At 41.6% G+C, this 21605-nt stretch overlaps 2 protein-coding genes across 2 annotated transcripts in view; one reads left to right on the top strand and one right to left on the bottom strand.

Moving 5' to 3' along the window:
* Positions 1-508: 508 nt before the first annotated feature.
* rs1a (retinoschisin 1a) lies at positions 509-6441 on the top strand (the record flags this gene model as incomplete). Its single annotated transcript, XM_080041874.1, has 6 exons — positions 509-563; positions 987-1012; positions 1408-1534; positions 4272-4413; positions 5330-5525; positions 6289-6441. The coding sequence occupies 6 exons, from the start codon at positions 509-511 to the stop codon at positions 6439-6441; spliced, it is 699 nt and encodes a 232-aa protein (XP_079898000.1).
* Positions 6442-10285: 3844 nt separating this feature from the next.
* cdkl5 (cyclin dependent kinase like 5) overlaps positions 10286-21605 on the bottom strand; it is a gene marked incomplete at its 3' end in the record, with an annotated part of 31442 nt that continues 20122 nt past the window's right edge. Inside the window, exons 8-20 of the mRNA XM_080052722.1 lie at positions 21261-21363; positions 20000-20086; positions 19382-19462; positions 19084-19259; positions 17052-17899; positions 16328-16674; positions 15436-15537; positions 14700-14805; positions 14001-14136; positions 13370-13475; positions 12567-12728; positions 11182-11460; positions 10286-10714 (exon numbers count right to left, since the gene is read on the bottom strand). Of these exons, the coding sequence (XP_079908848.1) occupies positions 10286-10714; positions 11182-11460; positions 12567-12728; positions 13370-13475; positions 14001-14136; positions 14700-14805; positions 15436-15537; positions 16328-16674; positions 17052-17899; positions 19084-19259; positions 19382-19462; positions 20000-20086; positions 21261-21363 (2962 nt within the window). The remainder of the gene's footprint in view (positions 10715-11181; positions 11461-12566; positions 12729-13369; positions 13476-14000; positions 14137-14699; positions 14806-15435; positions 15538-16327; positions 16675-17051; positions 17900-19083; positions 19260-19381; positions 19463-19999; positions 20087-21260; positions 21364-21605) is intronic.

Genomic DNA, 21605 nt, shown 5'->3' with positions numbered 1-21605 from the left:
CAAACTACAGATGTTTGGCTGCCTTGTTTTTAGTAAGCTATCTTGTAATTTCTTATTATATATTAAAAATGAACATGATAATGCATAAGGGAAATGCAGCACACATAAGGAGAGACATACTGTATATTCAGCCAAAAGAAGACCTTCTGGTCAATTATTTGGATCAGTAGGCCCAGCATATACCCCCCCCCCCCCCATTCTCTCACGCACTACAACACACAAGACTGTTAACAATCCAAATCTATCACATAACGGCCGACCACACTGTTTTTTTTTGGAGGGGGTTTATCTCAGGATTTTTGACTTGACCCCTGTGGAGAGATTTCCAGAACGTATGCTGGTGTCTGTTAATGGTGGTGGGTGAAAAGCTGTAGGAGGGGCTTTGTCAGATAAGGACGGCATTAGGTAAGGCCATTAGTGACCCATGGATTATTGTAATCCTCTCCATCACTGCTGGCTTGGTTGCTCAGTCTACAGTCTTGTTGTCTGGTTTGGTGGAGGTAGTAAGATGGCTCTCAACGTGCGGCGTTTCCTGCTGGCCCTGTTTCTTCTGGGAGCTAACGGTACGATTTCAGCCTTTACTCCTTGTGCTTGTAAACCCACACTCTGTGAGATTCGTAAGGACTTGAAGAACTAATTGTAAAATCAGAAATCTTTGGAGTTTAAGTCACCTCAAGTTGAAAACCTTTCAAACCCCGATCTGAAAGGACAAACTAATTCCTGTCTAAGACAAATATAGCAGATTTCCTGTAGTAATCCTATAGATTATCGGCAGGGTTTTTCTTAAGGGGAAAACGTACTGGATTCTCTGTCTGTGTTGTGCTTATTTGCCTATTTCTAATGTGGTTAATCTGACAGATTGATGCACAGATTTTGTTTGCTACAATGGGTGAATACTGTGTCCTAACAGTCTTTTGTTTTTTCTTCTCTGTGCTTCGTCGGCTTGCTGGCATTGGTTTGGTCTTTCTGTCCATCTGCCTGAACAGTGTTCATCAGCAGTCATGCTCAAGAGGTACACATAAAGCCCTTAGCAAAACGCCAGAGATGATTTAACTCTAAAAGTGTGAAGATCAGCTGTGTTGGCATAACATGCAGTTCAGAGTTTAAAAAAAGAAGAAAAGTTTTAGATCAGCCACATCAGATTCTTATCAGCCTGGAGTTCAGCTATTTCTCTGCTGATGGCATTGGTCAATGTCAAATGAATTCCATTGAAAAAACGCTTGAAGATTGAGATGATAAAACTAGAAGGTTGAGTCTCTCTAAAATGAAATGAAATGATTATCGTATCCTTTTCTTTTGCAAACAGGCCTCATTTCAATATTACTCTCTGATTATTTTTTGGTATTTCTGATGACTCTATTTTTTGGGTTGCATCTACTAAATGTAATTTGTGTGTTTCTACATGAGGCGGGAGTGTCTGAGACGTGGCCCAGCAGGTCCTGCAAATGTGATTGTGAAGGAGGAGAAACGCCGACTGACTTTTCCTCCATTGCGTCTGGCTCTTCTGGGGTGCGGGGAGTGGACTGCATGCCAGGTAGGAAACATCAAATACAGTCATCTCTCTGGAGAAAATAAAAATAACTAAAACATGTGTGTTGTGCCTGTAAACTTTCCTAAAAATACACTCAGAGCAAAATGAATGTTCATTAAGTGCACTTACATCTCTAAAGGATTCTTGCTATTTATAACGGATTTTCCGTTTCCTCACCACACAAGGACACCCTTTGACTTTTTATTGAATTACATTTGTTTATTAGATGTTAGATTGTTCATTTTCATTACTTACGCTCTACAATGCAGATGAAGGAAGGGTTTGAATGTGAGATAGAAACAAAGACAGAAGAGAAGCTTGGATCTTTATATGTACATGCACATGCATCACTGCATTAGACTCCAGATTTGACGCCACAGGGAGGACATGGTCCACTGGACATCCCCTGAGAAGGTGATGCAGATGGTGTCATGACAAAGAAAGAGAAATACCTAAAAACGAGGCTACACACTCCTGCATTGAGAGAAAATGTGGTATGCATCTAGATCTAATTCTGAATCAAAGTACACACATTATAGATGGTCATGGGATAGATGTTTTTTATTCGAGTATGAGCAGAATGTCATGTTCAAATACACAAACACAAGCAAACAACAAGGACTGGTGGCAGCCTCACTGTCCGCCAGATTTAACGATCAGACATGAATTGTGTCAAGTTTTGAAGAGCATGAGTAAAGCAGAATGGATGTACAGTAGTGACAGGGTTTTCCTCGGTGAATCACTGTGTGTGTCAACTGAGCTACAAATCACATGGCAACCGGTGACAGAGAGGAGAAAGCATTTCAGCGGATAATCACTATCTCAGACCACGATGCACAGATTATGGGGCTCGTAATAGACTGTGCCGATCGCACAATCACAGAAACCAGTGGTTACCACAACATGGACCTGCTGATTAGGAATGATGAGTGAGACAGACTCTCTCGCTCGGGCCTCAGTACCTGGTGTCTCACCTCTTGGGTTTTCCCATTAATTCAGCTGCCTGAATATACTTTATTTATATACTTATTTTATTCCTGGAAACATATTAGGGAGGACTACAGAGTCTCTCACATTGATGTTATGCAAACACTTATCTCCTGTCTCACACGGACGCTGCTCCTGCGGCTTCTGTTTGCACCTTGTAATACTGCGATTAGAGAGGATGTGACCCTGTGCACGATAGGCTTAAGCCAGTAGTAAAACAAAGGCACAGCAGGTGTTGGCACCATGTTTCCACAGCTGATGCTTTTGTCTGAAACAAGAGGGAAAAAATACTCACAGCCATCGTATCTCTCTTATTGATATATTTACATTTTCTACAAGATAGGTCGATAAAGGGCGATTTTAGTGTAAGTGAGAGGGCAGAGGGACAGATCAAAACATGAAAGCAACATGGAGATAAAGCTGTGGAGAGTAGAACATGCCCATCTGTCGCCCTAATGGACATTTTCGCTGATCTCTCACTGTGGAGAATTAGACTGCAGGCTTTTAGGATAGGGATATGGGTCACACTGGGGCTGCTAACAGCAGGGGGGGTTTGGGAGTGGGAGGATGCGAGGATAGAAGTCAGCAGGGGTGAGAGTGGAAAAGATAGAGATGGAGAATTAAGCACCTAGAAAGGCTTAAAGCAGGGGTGTCAAACTCATTTTGGTTCGAGGGCCACATACAGCCTCTCTGATCTCAGGTGGGCCGGACTAGTAAAATAATGGCAAAATAACTCCAAATCCCTAACTTTGTTTTTCAGTAATATGCTTTATCAGCCTACATTTGTAACCTACATTATCACGGATCACAAGGGATCTCTGTACCCCCCAGGAGATGTCTTAGTAAAGGTTGCTGCCGGCCATGGGAATAGGAGGTGCGGCGCGCAGCGCCGCAGCAAAAATTTTGGGGGTATTTTGCTCAAAGATGCCAATGTGCACTAATGAAATAAACAACTGTTTATTTGAATACACAAATACAACAGTCACTGACCTTACAGTTGTCCAATTTTGTTTACTATATGTACAGGGACACATTTTGTGCAAACATGCAGACAAAATACAATTAAATAAAAGTGCAACTTCTACTGTTTTGATTTATTTTTAAATACAGAGGTTATTGGTTGTTTTGGAATTCGTTTTTCCCAATTTAAAACATAAAAATAAAGCAGCATTGAAAATTAGGAAATAAATCTTGTAGGCCTACACTAGCATGCTCCTGCTCGTTTTGCGCACACAGAGCCGCAGACACACCACGCTTGCTAGTACATTAATTGTTCAGCACTAAAAATAAAAATAGTTTTATTTTTATAAAAAAGTAATAAAATAAATGTACTAAAAATAAAAATGTTTTTTTTTTTTTGGTTTTTACTTTGCCATAAAGCACTGTAGGAAACATTAATAGCGGTGAAGCAGGATTGCCATTTACCATTTCCCACGTTGCTAAAATGTGCTTTTTTTATTTAGGCTGCCCCCTAGCGGCAGGAGTGAGCATTTCGGTTATTTCTTTAAAAATTCATAACTCCTCACAGGAATGGGCTAGAGACTTACTTTTTTTTTTGACATACTCAGAAATTTATGCTCTACAGGTCGCGGGCCTGATCAAATCATCTCGCGGGCCGGATCCGGCCCGCGGGCCGTATGTTTGACACCCCTGGCTTAAAGTGATGATCATTTCAGTGTTTTACTGCTTAGCCCCTGGCAGACCATGTCCTGTAGTGACCTTATATATAACTTTGCCTGTGATCCTCCCACAGAGTGTCCATACCACAAGCCCATGGGTTTCGAGGCCGGATCAGTGGGTCTAGACCAGATCACCTGCTCCAACCAGGACCAGTACACCGGCTGGTTCTCCTCATGGCTCCCGGACAGGGCCCGCCTCAACACTCAGGGCTTCGGGTAGGTAAACGCCAACACAATAGACTTACTTATTCAAAATAATGAACATGAGTGAGTTATCTGCATAGGTTTTGAATCTCTGGCAACGTTCGCTGAGATTTGTTTTACTGTCATCTCACAAAATTATGTTTTTGGCCAAGTCAATCTCCAGACTTAAACCCTATAGAGCATGCGTTTTACCTGTCAAAGAGGAGACTGAAGAGAGTAACCCCCCAAAACAAACAGCAACTGAAAGAGGCTGCGGTGAAAGCCTGGAAAAGCATCACAAAAGAAGAATGCAAAAGTTTGGTGATGTCAATGGGTTACAGGCTTGATGCAGTTACTGCAAGCGAAGGATTTGCGACACAATATTAAGTCTTAAATTAATTTCAAGTCTATCTGTTCCAATACTAAAAATGTGGTGTTCGTTAATAACGCTATCTTCTCTGTTGTATATCAGATCCAAATGTAAATACCTGGAAATGAAAGCTGAAATGTTGATCTATTGTCAAAATGTTTTCAGTCTAGACTCTAGAGCATAAATAAAGGAATTGGCCTCACTGTTCCAATACTTTTGGAGAGCACTGTATATTGTTTATCAAGAAATGAAACCACTGAGGAGCTACTATGTTCAGTACTGAAGAATGTATGTTCTTGAATTGTTTTTTCCCTCCAGTATTATGAAGTCACATAAAGGACTTGTTATGTGTTATGCACAAGGCCGGAAATCAAACCTCATCCCGATATATTGGATTCTACCAATATTTAGAGTAATTTTAAAACCCCTTAGAGATCACGTGTTTGCTGACTTCCAGTCCTCACCTCCCCACAGTGACGTAGTCCAACAAAAAAAGAAGTGCTTTTCTTTCTGTAACACGTCAAAAATAAGCAGACAAGCTGCTGCAATACCTCCAGTGTTTGTGTGTTCCTCCTCCAGGTGTGCCTGGCTGTCTAAGTTTCAGGACAGTAACCAGTGGCTGCAGATTGACCTGAGGGAGGTGAAGGTGGTGTCGGGGGTCCTCACACAGGGCCGCTGCGACGCTGACGAGTGGATCACCAAGTACAACGTTCAGTACCGTACCGAAGAAAAACTCAACTGGATCTATTACAAAGACAATACCGGAAACAACAGGGTCAGTTTAACAAGTATACAAACACAAAGTGAAGCATGAGGGAAGATCTCAGACACCATTGATCTTATTTTGATGGAACTTGATTTAAAGCATCGCCTACTGGGGATGGCCTAATTGATTGATTTCTGTTTTGTCATCATATTCCGATGACATCTGATGGTCTGTTATTGTCTTGGCTTGATCAGTGAAGACATCAAATATATTTTGTAGTTACAGCAGTTATTATATTTTTTCAAATTTAGATTTTAAATATTAAAATACATTACAGATACTTGTTACTGGACAATGCATTTTGTTTATGATGTTTTCTTTCTATTTTTGGTTGGTTGGTTATTCTTGGCCTGTTTTTTTCTGACAGAACAAACTATTTTTAAATTGCATCAAGAACTCTTTGTCTGATGTGTTCAAAATTATTAATAGATAGATGAACAATGAAAATAATTGTTTACTGCCGCCTTACATTATCACATTATTATCAATCAATTAATCTACCAATCAACCTCTATTTAGTTCTCAGAGGTATAACTGAGGGCAAGCCCTGATTTTCAATGTGGCTGTACAAAAAATTAAATACACAGTAAGACCACAATATATCAAGAGTGCATGAAGTGTGAAATACCCGTGCTTGGGACAGAATATTACATGTGCATTGTTATGAGTTGGAGCTTTAATGTGAAAAGCAGTTTATTCCATTGGGTTCAGTCAGTGTTAGTGTCAGTGTTAACTAATCCTCCCTGACATTTCACTCTCCCTCTCCCCTCAGGTGTTTTATGGAAACTCGGACCGCTCCTCGTCCGTGCAGAACCTCCTTCGGCCGCCCATCGTGGCGCGCTACATCCGCATCATCCCCCTTGGGTGGCACACGCGCATTGCCCTGCGCATGGAGCTGCTTCTCTGCATGAGCAAATGCATGTGAACGCACCTTTCCTCCCGCTGTCCCCAAAGGCCTTGTCCACACACTTCATCCATATCCTAAAAGCCCCATCGTGAGACTGTGTCCTCCCGTTATTTAAGCCACAGATTTGGCCCCCCCTTTTCCTGATACATGTATAAAACCGCAGGTTGACACAATACTGTCCTGTTTAAAATGCTTTTTGAAGATACAAACAAAAACACTTGTTTGATTTCATTCAAATATTTGTTTGATATGCTCAATTAACTTCCATTCACTCCGCTCTCCATTGTCTGTGTCAAAACCGGTCTCACACTGGGGGATTCAATGTAATGTGTGTTCTCAGTAGATTGTTTCATTGGCAAGGAAATGGCATACATTCAAAGCAATAATTAGACATTGACGGGGGAGAGGCAGTGTTGCTATGGAAGGTTGGATCCATCAGTCTGAGACAAAACTCTTCCAAAACATTTGTGTCCTTCTGTGACTGATCTGTGAAATTCTGTCTGCTTCTCTACATGGGCTTAATTGATAATGACACAAATTAGTATTAATGCCAGGATTTTTCTTTAAAATATTTTAAAGATTTCACTTCCTTCCTTCAGGCATTTCTTTAGAAAAATAAAAAAATCACCCCTGTGCTATATCAAGGGGGGGAAAAGTCACTAACATTAAGATGTGGGTTAGTACTGTGGTTAACTCCTGATTTATTTTCTTTAACATTTCAACTCAATTACCCATGGTGCTTGTCATAATCTTTATTGTATCTTTAATGTAATTCCTTGATTAAATGAATGTGTATAATGCATGTTCTCATGTTGTGTGTCTGTGCAAACAACAAAACTAAGCACATGAGCCATTCAAAAATGTACAGTTGGCTTTTTATTATGAGACCCTATCATTTTGGTCAGTATAGATACACTCTTATTATTTTGTATTTACACCCTGTAAGAATTGGGCAACAGCTTAATGAAAAAAAAATGTTTTAGGAATACTGGGGAGGGAGGTTTGAAAGCCTCCATTTTCCATCTTAAGTCTTGAGTCAGTTAAGCTAATATAAGGCTTCGGGTCACTGGCAAGGCAAGCTTTGTCATCACTCTGTCCCATTAATGATGTAGACAAACCCACATTAGCAGTCATTTTACAATCATTTAGTGATCAAGGATTTTCCCATAATACACAGCATGGGGCAGATTTACCTGTCCAGGGTCATGTTCAAGGACAGTTTGAAAATAAAGAAAAAAATGTATTGCAGAGCGATGTCTTGTATGTACACATGGACACTTTAATCACAGTCTACTACTGGAAAACCCTTCTCTATTCTATATTTGGCTCCAAATTAACTGGCCACTGATTTGGCTAGCACAATCTGCATCAGTCCCACTCTCTTTCTGAATGTTATTGCTTTCAATCAGCCACATAGCCAAAAAATGAATTAAGATTTTTTTTCTTAAATGCGTCCATCCTTCTCCTTCCCTCCTCCCTATGATATAAAGGTTTTACTTCTTTAAAAGGTGTTCATAGGAACATTCAGTTTAGGTTAATTTGGACAAAAGCGGTAGTGTTTTTACTACGTCATCTGTTGTTCCTGGGTGAGCATACCCATGACAAAGGCATTAAGAAAAACTATAAAAAAATATAGCATTCTCTGCACTGATGGTCTCGTTTGCTGTTGCATGTCATTTAGGATTATCATAGGAATAATTAGACTGTTTCAGAAATATTTAAAAGTTCCTCGTAGCACCTTTAAGTTAAGCTTTCAAACCGCAGAGGAAGAGGAGGGAACGAAGGACAGACTGGAAGAAAAACTATGCCGTATATGTTGCCTAGGCTGTAAATAGTGTATTCTTTTACACAACAAATTTTCTTCATCATCATGGTCAGGTCAAGTCAGTAGACAAGTGAATGCTTGTATGAATAACCTAGCTAAAGTAAAGTCATCCCTGATCATGACTGTTAATATGAAATGTAAAAGTAATGTGGAGGCAAACCAAAATCCAGATTTACAAAAGGCATTTGCAAAAACTTTGATAATGCCAGCTTTTAAAATGCTCACAGAAAAATGTAAACACACACACACACACACACACACACACGCGCGCGCACACACACACACACACATTAAAGGTTAAGTCTGGTGTTATTCCACCTAACGGAACCACAGGGTAAAAAAGTTAATTTTCGGGGACTATTTTCAACTGCAGATCAATACACATTTGTTTCTCAAGTGAGCATTTACAGCAGCAGGATGGTGTACTATGGTCAATCAATTTAAAACAACGTGCCCATGCAAGACTCACTAATGTGTGTGTATTTTTTTAAACGTTTTTAGACAACAAGCAATAACTTGTATCAGCTCGCGGATACAAAGCTAGCAGTTGTTAGTGAGTTCAATTCAACATAGTTGGTTTTAGTCTTTTCGTGGGTTATTTTTTTTTTTCATTAAAAGAGAAGATAAAAAAATACCACCAGGCTTAACATTTAAGGTCTTAAAGGTCGCAGATGAGGTATGCCATTTTTTGCAGAGTGCTCTCCTGCTATCTTGAATACATAAATGTTGAGTTAGTCCAGCCTCTATAGAAAAGTTGACTTTTCACCATCGATGGGTTCCAAAGTCATGATGCCTGTTACTTGCTGTTAAGGCTGCAGACAAAACCAACATGGCAGCACAGAGCTTGAAAGCTGTTGTCACTAACACATTTAATTGAGAGACTGAAAATGGGGCTTACTTTCAAAATGGTGGGGACATAGAGTGAACCGACAATTACTGCATGTAAATCACATAGCCTAACAGTCTGACTTTGGCTGTGCTGCTACCAAACCCTGTTGACATATAGCCCGACTCATCACAAAAATGTCATGGGGGGGTTATGGGCAGTTTTGCACTTTTTTTCAACTTCGGGCGACAAGTATATTATCAATATTTCTTTACATTGGATGGAATGAACAGAATAAAAGGTTAAAAATGGCACAATGTAAAGTGAAAATCTGTAAATAACATATCAAATTGAACAAAAAAAGGACATTCACCATTGTTAAATATTCCTCCTGACATATTGTATTATCAACACATTAATATCTTTGCATTTCTTTGTGTCGAAAACTAAAGCTCTCGCAATTACACATTTAATTCTATATTACCTTATACTATTTTCATATAGCCTACATACTGTGTCATTTATAGCTTATATCCTTGAATTCAAAACAAATAAATATCTAGTAAATAATGTTAATATAAATATTTTTTTATTATTATATATTTTTTTTAGTTCTTATCAAATATCTGAGCTTGAAAAAACATTTGAGTTTATTGGCCACTGGTGTGACAGCGGCTGTGTGGTGGTGTGTTGCAGTGGTGTAGTATGAGCAGAAGATGGCAGCAAAGACGCCACACGGGCAGTGTCTCCTTGACAGGAAAGATCGGCTCATTCTGACGTTCTGACCTTGTTAGGTAGAGCGACAATCACAATCACACACACACACACACACACACACACACACACACACACACACACACACACACACACACACACACACACACACACACACACACACACACACACACACACACACACACACACACAGCTCATACAGTACTTGCATCCCTTCCCTAATCAACACTGTCACTGGTGTTTGTGTTTGACCTGTCAGCGTCCAGTCTTTGTAGATTTCAGAGACATGAGCAATCGATTAAAATAACTAAGTTTTTGAATGAGGACTTGATCCAGTGAAAATAGGCTTTCGTGTAAACGTTTTACTACAGTACCATGATGTCTGCGTCTGGCAAATTTACTTCCAGGATGGAGACACAGTAGAGGTGGTGTGGTTTGAGGGGTGAGAGGTGAGGGGGTGTGTGTGGGAGTGTTTACTACAGCGCAGTCTCTTTCAGGTCGTTCAGGTTTGGCATCCTGGTGCGGGAGGCCCGGGTGAATGTGGGTCCATTCTGGCCCGGTTTGATGCCCAGCTGTTCGGGGGTGAACTGAGCGCCCTCTGCCCGCTGTAGAGCCGACACGTGCCAGCTGGACTCGATCTGTCCCGGCAGGGGGTAGCTGGGCTTGCGGCTCTTGGCCTGGGCAGAGCTGCTGCTGCTGCTGCTGCTCACCCCTGGGTGCCCCCTGCTCTCTGGGTGCCCTCGACCGTCGGAGTAGCCCGCTTTGGAGGAGGGCTGCGGGGGGTTGGGCAGCGGGGCTTGTTGGAAGCGCAGGTCAGGAGGGGGAGGAGGAAGAGGAGGCTGTCCTTGATTGGAGGAAGAAGGGGAGAGGTGGAGGAGCCGGCGGAGGGACCTGAGTGGTTGACTCTGTTAGGAGGAGAGGAAAAAGACACAGCTGACCAATGATCTGATGATGATGACAAGAGACTTTAAATGTTTAGGAAACAGATACAAAAAATGTATCTGATGACCATAAATATACGGCAAACAAGACCATCAGCGAAAACATTGCTATTTTTAGTTATTATTAATGCCTTTGCACTAGTCTGATTTTTATACTGTATATACAAAGCGGTATACATCCGGAGTCTTTCAAATTTCATGCGGTATTAATTGAACAGAATTTGGGCTCAAGTTCTGAGATGTGGAAGTGGAACTACTGTCTATGGCCTTATCAAATAGCTACTGTGACTTAAATAACATTTAAAAATGATTGACCTCTTCATCACGGATGAAATTATAATATGTCGCTAGATGTGCTCTGGGCCATGATCTTCACACCAGAGTCGTCTGTGAGTGTGTGTGTGTGTGTGTGTGTGTGTGTGTGTGCGTACCTGAGAGTGTGAGTCCACTGGTTTGTCCGGTTGCCAGTCATTGACTCTCTCTCTCTCCCGCCCTCTTTCCCTCTCTCTCTCTCTCTCCCTTTCCCTATCTCTTTCTCTCTCCCGTTCCCTCTCCCGTTCCCTCTCTCTCTCTCTGTCTCGGTCCCGGCTCTGTTCTCGTTCCCGGTCTCTGTCCCGGGATCGCTCGCGGGTTTTCCGTCGGTTGCCGTGGTGAGAGGATGACTTGGAGCTCCTCTGCAGGGACAGGTGTTCTTGTCCGTTACCAGGGACCTATAGCATTTCAGAGGAAAAACAACAACAACACATTAAAATACCTTTATTCAGATGTTGTTCTCTACGGCGGGGTTAGCACACTCATTTGTTTTAATAGGAGAGGTTCTTCATGCAACCCTCTGGCAGCTCCAGACCAAACACATTAAGTGATGACGGTGATTTGTGATGACTTTATATGAAAAAAAATGCAAGTTATCCAAATGTTTTGTGTCTGAGAGTGTTCCTACTTCAGGGCAACAACGATTATTTTTGTTATCAATTCAACTGTTGATTGTTTAATTGAACATCAAATCAATGAAACATCCGAAAATTGTGAGAAATGCCCATTATCATTTTCTAGAACTCAAGCTGATGGACTAACAGAGATTACATTTAAAATAAATGCTAGTAATAAAATAATAAAAGCAGCACATTCTCACTTTTGAGAGATTGATGCCTTAATAATAAACTTAAACCAGTTTTAAATTCTCAATTAGCTAAATGAAAAGAGTTTTTAGCAGATTTTGTTAACTGGAGAGAACCAGGCTAGCAGTTTCCCCCCTTTTCCAGTCTTTATGCTAAGCTAAGCTAACCAGCTGCCTCTTATTTAACAGACGGATATAAAAGTGGTGCTAAACTTCTCATCTTACTTTCCGCGGTAAGGTAAATAGGCACATATCCCTAAATGTTAAACTATTCCTTTAATAAACTCTCATATCAGAACTAATAAACAGCACAGGTTCCGTAGGCCTACATGTCTACAGTATGAGTTTGGATACATGTGTGGGTGCATGTGCTTGCAAATGTGTGAGATACAGTGATGATTTGTTTGAAAAAGGATGAGTCTCAACGTGTGGGCCACACAAACAGCACACACCGCGGCGTGAAATCAATGACTTACAATGCAAGGTGAATGCAAGGTGACTGCTTTTTGACATATATTACAGGCATACAAAATGGATGCAGAAACAGCGTGCAGCATTAGACTCAAAACATATCTGAAATCCTTTCAATTTGGAATTTTAAAGTCAACATGCGCGTGATAGGATTTCAGAAGAAGCGGCCATTCGGGTGTGAGTGCAGTGTGAGTTAACATGCGGCTGGATTGTTAGAGGTTAGATTACTGGTGAGGCAGGGTAGGGCGCGGGTGGCTGGTGTTGTACCATAGGCGAGGCGACTACAGGTAGGACTTTGACAGCTGAGTTGTGCTTTAAGCTATTCTTAGAGCTAAAGAGGGGGAAAAGGCTTTTCTTGATGGGCGGGTTCCTCCTGTCCTCCATGTCGGTCTGTGGAGCAGAAGACAGCCACAACCACAACGCTCAACACAACATCTTTCTGACAGCTATCTAAAGACATATATCACTTAACAACAGAGAGAGAGAAACAAAATCAATACTAGGCTGAATATTTCATTGAAAAACAGAGCAGCAATTCAGACCTGCACTAAAGGATAATTCTGCCTTATTACAACTCATGCTCTCTCTTTCTGTTATTACAACATTACCAGCCAAAGGAATTGACAGGGCAACATCATAAAATGAGTAATTAGTGGTAAGTTAGCAAGGTAAAATCAAGGAAGCTTCTACAATTCGATAATTATCTTTAATTGCACAGGATGCCTATTTCAAGTATGCAAAAAAAAAAAGGTGTAATATCCCAAAAACGTTTTTACACTTAAGGCATAAGCACTACCAAGTGTTAATCTTCAACAGCTAATATTTACATATTTGCATAGTAGTGGCTAAATTGTGCACAGATTTTATTGTTTTATTATTATTTTTAAAATGCTCCACAATCATGTTCATATGCACAGGGTTGAAAAAGCATAGCATCATTTACTGCACACTAAACTAAAACACATCAAACCAAAGGACCTATTTTTACATGTGCTGGATGAAATGACAGGTGAGGACTTAAATGCTCTTACTATTTGTGTCTTCTTCTTTTTCTTCTTGATGGCTCTGAAGAAGCCTTGCTTTTCCTTCTCTTTGATGGGCTCTGGAGGATTCATGACCATCGCTTCCGCAGTGGACCTATGAGGAAAATGTGGAAAATTGTTCATATGACTCATGTTTGTGATTACGAGCTCAGGATTAAGTCGTGACTTCTTCACAGGTGTGTCTCATTTTCTAGTGCAAAAACTACAATAGAAAATGTAATGAATTTAACAGGTATACAGTATGAAGAGACCCCAGTAGCACAATGTATGTTGATGATGTTTGGATAATTCTCAATTTTAAGTTTGAATTCAACTATTTAACATTCTTTTAAAAAAGAAAAAAAGAAAAGAAAAAAATAAGCAGATTGGCGGCTTTTTAAAAGGAAGTTGTGGAAACCGTCATACATTTTCTTTTTCCCTTACCATTAGGTATGTATTCTTATGGTTTATCACAACTAAGAACACAGATAATACAGACCATACATGTTGCTTCTTTTTCAACAATCAACAACTGTTTCTTTGACACAACCTTGAATCTACATCTTTTGTCTTTTGCAGCGCTGCAGGAAGTTACAGCCCAGAAAAATGTTTTGACAATAAAAATGAATAAAAAAATCACCAGTCAAAAGCTGTCTGCCGTTTGGAGTGGTTGGACATGGCAACAGGGTCGCCGGGTACAACAGGTATGACCGGCCCTCGAGCCTGCCCAACCCCGTCATGGAAGGACGAGGAGTTATCTGGTCTGGGTGACGGGACTGGAGAAAAAAAGAAGTAAAATGAATGGGGTGGGGGGATATTAAATGTGTTTTGCTGCAGTTTATTAAGTACATTTTGTAAGTACATCTGCTTACTGTCCCAATGGACAAAGTTAAACATGCAGAAGCAGTTGCTATGCACCACTTTCAAAAACCAAGAAGCTGGCTCCGACTCTGAGTTCTTTCAAATTAAGGCTTTAAACTTTTCATTTTGCCACTGCCTCTTCATAAATAATTTGTTTAGGGTTATTTGCATTATGTGCTTGTTAGCAGATGTTACATTGCTACCACTCTTAACTACTGTAAGATTGTGAATATGGTTAACATTATAACTGCTGCACATAAACATAGTAGCATTGTAATAACAAGCACATGTTAGCATGCTGACGTTCAGACTGATTGATTTTTTTTTATATTGTTCATTCGATTTTTTTTTTACCTTGTGTTTTCAATTGCCTTTGGTGCCACACAAGTAAACTTGCCTTGCTTGAACATTTACTTTTATAATTCTGCATGTTGTGAAGACAAACTATACACAGTTTTTCGTGATTCCTGTTACTCACCTCTGTAGAAGCTGCCTACTCGTCGAGGCATAGACTCAGTGAAGATCATCCGGTTCTCCTTGGAGGAACCTCCATCCTCTCCATGGGGGTCGTGGTACATAATGACCTAAAACACACATCAAACGCACACGCAAACCCAGAAGTACACACAGGGACACAGGACCATAGAGAGTTCCTCAGTATCAGCTTGGTGACAGATGATCTCCATTTAAGGGTGGAGTCAGCTATTCTGGAGAACGCTTGTTGTAAAAGGCCTTGCCTAAGGACCCTAACTGGATTTGTTGAGAATTGAACCCTTGTTTTCCATAGCAAAGTCAGAGTTGTAACCTACTTAGCTGTGTGTGCGCTGTAAAAGGAAATCCAGTTTTAATACACAGCCTTATAAACTGGTATGTAAACAAAGGGGGGCCACCATAGCTAGCCAACATGCCCGTTTACAGAGCATATTAGCTGTGTATTAACAATGGATTTTTTTAAAGCGCGGACACAGTAAGGACAGGTAGCAGATCGTGATGAGATATTCACTCATTTTGAACAAAACTACTTTGACAACTAGCATTCTCCAGAATAGCTGACTCCCCCTTTAATCCTACTCATCATTAGCTATAACTTTCAATCTTAGGACTTTTCAGTGAGGTTACATTTATACCAGCGACAACGTGCAGTTTAGCTGTTGACCTGAGTAGAAACAGAAAAAAAAAGCTATGGAAACCAGCGAGCATTCAGGGGGTCGGACCTCGTTTTTAGAGCGCTGTGCATGAAAAGCAGCAGTGTTGTCCCTCGTAGAGTCTTTGATGGTTGCACAAGGGTGGTTCATTTCTTTAGGGGAAGGTTCACTCTGTTGAGAAGACGGACAGGCGACGGTCAAAGCAGACTGGAGAAGCATGGTGAAGCAGAGGCAATGATAATGAGAGACAGACAGTGACAGTCCCTGCACACACGTAAAATACTCATACTGGCAAACAAACGCACACACATTTTTGGATACACATCTTAAACATTACTTTATCAATATCGTGGATGTGTTTGATTGAATGCTGGTGAGGGAATGTGCTATGGTTGGTAAGTGTACACATTAGTCATCGACCTACCTCATCGTTCTCACCCTCTTATTTATCATTATTATTTCCTTGTTATTTCCTACATTTACAGGTTCATAAAACTCAACACCTTGTGGTTGAATTGCATCATGGTTCCATGATAAATAATAATTGCTCTTTGAAGTTTTAAACCTAATGATTACTTGTGTTACTTGTATGAAGTAAACTCAGCATAAGCTCCAGAATTATAAACCAGCCAGCTGCTATTCCTTTAAGACATTGTCTTTCATTTCCGAATTTCATATTTTCATAATTTAAAATTGTAATTATTTGGTCTACTATACATTTAAGTTTAGGCTATATGTTTCTTAAAACCTTCTCTACAATGTGAGTTATACTATTCTGTGGTCGGAGTATTCAGTGGCATGTGCTTTTATAGGAATGAGCTGGCTTGAATTTTTTGTCAACGGTTTAACACATTTTTTTTCTCAGAAAACAAACGGACATTAGATTTATATGTATGTATATAATATAATGGACCCCCTTTATCCGTGTTCTAGTGTCCCACAGGAAATGTCTGCCACTAACCCTTGTCATGTCATCGGTGCAGTCCTCTCTGGAAGAGCTGACTGAGTGTCCAGTGAGGGTGGTCCTGTGCTGCAGCTGAGGGGAGAGGATCTGCAGGCTGCTGGCGCGTGTGGGTATGGCCTGCCCCGGTGCAGGCAGGCCCCCAGCCACGCCGGCCGGCTCGTTAGCGTGTGGTCGGTGGCGCTCTCTCCTCACGTACATAGAGTGGCGTTGTGGCCGTTGCTGAGAGGAGAAGGGGGAAGTGTAGCCCAGGCCGTAGTGATAAGACTCATGTGGAGAAGGCAGAGTGTGAGCGGAGGGCATCCCTGCTCCTCCTGGGTCTAAAAGCTCCGGAGCATTGGCCTCCTCTGGGGGAAGAGCGCAGTACAGGAGAAGATTGAAAAAAGATCAAAGTCATTAAGAGCTTCAAGGAATGATTGAGGGTGAGTGAGCTAGTGTTTGATGCACTGGCTATAAATACTTTAAAGCTATAGGACGTAACTACTGCCCCCCCCCCCCCCATGAGGAATTCCATAAGATGAAAGATGAAATAAGAAAGACATGACATCTGTACATCTAGATGAGGTAAGCCTGCGCCCTTCGGTAATCGTGCCTGGATTCTATACTTTCTGCTGTACGCCCAGGTGTTCTAGGCTTAATCAAGTTTGTGTCAACTCGTTTGGCAATAGCTTGAATGTAACCAAAGGCAATTTTACATTCAGTGGACAATGACTCTTGAACCTACCTGGTGCTGAAGACTTGTGTCTTGATTTGTGTCTGGATGAGGAGTCCAGCGTGCTGCTCTCCATGCGGACATTGCCGCTGCTACGAGAGGCGGGGCTGTGTCCGGAGCGGTCGCTGTGTCGAGCAGAAGGGCTGCCGGGCGGCCCCGGAGGACCTGTAGGGGAGTTCAAGTCTAAACAGCTGGCGGGGAAGAACCGGGCGCCGGGTCCCACCCCTGCTATCGTGTTGGAGTTTGGCTCGTCCGGGTGCAGTCGAACATCGCTGAGGTTTCCTACAGACTTGGCGTCGCTCAGAGCGCTGTGGCTCTTGGACAGGCTGAGATAAGAGGCCGAACTCTTAGAAGAGGAGGACATGGACCCGTGGGCGGAGTCTGCCATACTGTGGGAATGTCGTCCATGTTGTTTCTCGGCTGCAGACTGCAGTGTGTTGGTCTTGTTCTCCAAGAAGGTGTGGCGGCCGGCCTGCTGCTGCTGTTGCTGCTGCTGCTGCTGCTGCTGAGAGCGAGAGGAGCCAGGTTTGCTGTGGCCATACTTCACCCCATGTCCCTGGTCTGGCAGCTTTGGGGAAGGTCCCAAGCTGAAATCAAACTCTGTCTTGCCCTTGACTTCTTTGGGACTGAGGAGGTGTGGCAGGTTGTTGTTGACCAGGTCTTTGCTGGATGAGGCAGAGCGATTGAGGGTCTGAGACATGTACTGGCCCTTGGGGTGGAGTGTAGGACTTAAACTGGACGGGGGCGGTTTGTTACCATTGAGGAAAGTCTTGTTGCCGAGGTGATGGAGGTCACCATGGCGAGGGAGGCTGGAACATTCTTTGCTGTTGGAGCGACGGCTGGTGCTCTTAGTGTGACTCCTGGACAGGCAGATAGGGTTAGTCAAGGGTTTAGGGTTTCACAATGTATTGGCATTATGCTCATACATTTTTTGTTTTTGGATAGAAAACTTTTTTATTTGTGTTGCAAGAATCTGCACTTATAACAACAATCCTACTGCAGCTGATCTAAGAAATGTTCAAATAGTCCCTCAAAAATTGTTAAATGTAACTTCTGTAAAGGAAGACGTCTCTTGTCCGTCTGTCCTTTGAGTTAGTGTCTTAAATTGAGAAATCTATCCTTTTAAAAGACATCTCCCCATACAGTATATCATCATCAAGATGATGATGATGCCTCTGTTCCTGACGAGGAGCCGATTTGGGCATGACACTTGTTCTCCTTCTTAAATTGAACAAAGAAAAAAAAGGGACTGCTCGTGAAACAGGTTCAAAAGCTTTGGCTTCAAACACGTTTTTTGTTTTGTCAGTTTAACTTTCCCTTAAAGAGGACCTATGATGCTTTTTGACTTTTATGACCTATAAACGTTGTTATGATGATTCATAGTCATGCTTAACCATACTAAATTATCAAATAATGACTTACATGCATTTCGAAGTATTCCCTGCTGACCGTCTGGGGTGTCTGTGCAGAGCACTAAACACTATTCTAGCCAGTCGAGAAGTCACGTCTTCAAAGCTGTCTACCCTTTCATAATTTGTGACGTCGCATACTTTGTGACGTGACCACGCGGATGTTTCCATGTATGGTAATGCTGTCACTTCCCTGTTCGCATCTGCCTCGCGCCCTTATAGGTCCATGCTCGCGCTTCCCGCCACTGAAAGTGTTCCGGAAGGAAGGTAACCAATCACAACGGAGTGGGGTTTGCAGGAGGGGGGGGAGGGTAGCGGAGATGGCCGATGCACAGGCGGAGGGAGCGGAGATTGCCGAAGCACACACACTCAAGTGTTGACAGGACGTGCTGGATCGCCAAAATAAGAGAAAGAGCTTCCCAAAAATCTACATAGTTTTTTTGTGATGTGATTCGTGTCAGGTTGCTCTATAGCAGTGTAAAACAAGAAATTAAGACCAGAAAAGTAGTATAATAGGTCCTCTTTAACAAAAAACAAAACCAGTCCCAGTGTTTACCGAGTTAAATTCAAACTGCTCATTGTAAGATGACTGCCAGTAAAAGCTGTGACACAGAAAGATAATAAAGGAGTGGAACCTCGTAGGAACTGTGTTCTCTCCGTGATGGTGTGTTTTCCTCTTGGAGGAGCGTGGAGGGATGGGAGATGCAGGAGAAGGCCTCTCTCTCTCTGCCTGCCTCAGAGGCTGGAAGGCCGGATGGTTCAAACTCTGATCCGTCAGAAAACGCTCAGGAGGAGTGAGCAGCAACAGGCTCTGATGGGAAGAGACACGTGCGTGGATAGTTTAAGTTTAACAGGAATGTAAGTGGATAGAATATGGATGGGTTACACATCACGTCAATGTCAAGTGATTTTTCTGCTTCCTTGTTTTTTTACCTTCATGAGATCCAACATCAAAACACTCAAGATGCCTTGGTACCTTCTCTCCAAAGTCTGAGGATGAGTAACAGAGGGAAACTGGCGCGCGCACACACACACACAGACACACACACACACACACACACACACACACACACACACACACACACACACACACACACACACACACACACACACACGATCAAATTCTTATCCAAAATGAACTTTTTTGTACGTTGAAAATTACTATTTATTTATTATAGGATTACCAACATACAGAAGATGTACTGCACGTAAAAAAGTTTATTTTTAAATCACACAGAAATCCATTACTCGATCAAACTAAACAAAAGGCCAAACACACACACACACACACACACACACACACACACACACACACACACACACACACACACACACACAAAGGCTCGTTCAGCCTTCTGGGACATTTTCACTTGCTGCTAAACTGAACACCAACCACCTATCTCATGAGTCATAGCCAATCCACTCAGTCATGCTGCTGGGAACACTGCCACAAAAGAGAGGGAGGGAGAGAGAGAGAAAGAAAGGAGGAGTAGAAGGAAAGGAGAAGCAAAGAAGAAGAGGATCAAAGAGAAAAGCGAAAATGTTCCCTACCCTGATTCCGTGAAAGCGAGGGTTGTTGTAGAATAGTTTCATCTGTTCTGCAGGAAGTGGCCCCAAAACCTTCTGAATGGTGAAGAGCTGGAGATAAAATGAAGCAGTGTCATAGTGTATGGTGCGACAGTAGACTGAACTGCATTCGCTCACCAACAAGACTATCGGGTTATGGACAATGTATGAACCCCAGTTGAACATTTTCATTATTGATTTTTTTGTAAGCACATCAAGCTGCAAAGACAACACTGACATACTATCCCCGTATGATTTTGATATGACAAACATGTTTGTGTCCAGTTCTGGATATGCACAAGTCCAATAGTCACTCTCCTTAAGGCTAATTTATGTTTTCCTCTCCATCGGTACCTTGAGGAAGCACAGCCGTCCCTAATTTCAATGCTCTACAATAGACCAGCAAGTTGTTTGAAGCATTTGTTATTTATAAGAGACTTTGGCTTGAAATTCGGAGTTAGATGATAGTTTTGATCAATTGTTAATACAGAAAAAAATTATTCTGCTCATTTATACTGTTTATTGAAAAGTAAATATATTGTTGATTTTACGATATACGTGCACACTACTAGTGTATCGTGTTAAAGTTTTTTTTCCATGTCTAGTTTGTTTCTTTTAATGTATAAGTAACACCAACTTGCCGATGGGCTGAAAATGTGTGACACATTAATATCATATTGATGTGAAACTATTGCACACTTTCACTCAGGTAACTTGGGAAGTTAGAAACAAGAACCCTTCTTTGGCTTTTTATCTCCGTCATTGCAGGCAAAGAAAGAATTACGACGGAAATCCAGAGAGCGCTTGTCCCAATGTATTAACCCTGTCCATATTATTTCCATTCATTTCACATACCATTATTTCTGGAAAGAAAATATTCCTTTCAATATTGTACAGATAGAAAAGCTCTGAAACTTTTTGGGCTGTTTAAAAATAAATGTGACTGGACTTTTTGTTTTGCCAACAAAAGGTCAAAGTCAAGGACAAATTCAGATCGACAGCCCTTGGCTTTCAACTTTTTAAAAAAGTCCTTCAAAAATGCACTTTAAAAAAATTACAATAGAGAAATAGAATAATTTCCCTGTATAACTTCATGCGAAAAGGCTGCAAATAATCACAGTGGAGAAGCTAGGATCTAAAAATACTTGAGGTTTTAATTTGACAAATGACTCACACAAACTTATTTAAATGACTTGATGATACATTCATGTTGAACTTGTTTCATGGCTAATTGGGGCTCACCAACCTGATCTATCTCACTTTCCCCTGGGAACAAGGGCTGTCCGTCACTCAGCTCCCCAAGGATACACCCCACCGACCACATGTCCACCGCCTTTCCGTAGGGAGCGCTGAAATGGGTGGAGAGAGAAAAAAATATTATTCATGTTATATTTGGAAGAGCAGATGAAGATTTGAATGATGACAAATGGGGTTAACATTACTAGTGGTGTGTGTGTGTGTGTGTGCGCGGTGAAATAAAGAGAAGTAGATGCTGTGTTTTCTGATGGAGGTGCTCATAAAGAAGATGGCTATGTCTGAGGGATCGGAGCTTGAGGAGTCTGGTTAGAAATGGTGAGAGATCTGGCAGAGG

Source organism: Ammodytes marinus (assembly GCF_949987685.1).
Source record: "Ammodytes marinus genome assembly, chromosome: 1".
Classification (NCBI taxonomy): domain Eukaryota; kingdom Metazoa; phylum Chordata; class Actinopteri; order Uranoscopiformes; family Ammodytidae; genus Ammodytes; species Ammodytes marinus.
The sequence above is the reverse complement of the archived record's forward strand: the minus strand, read 5'-3'. Positions and strand labels throughout refer to the sequence as shown.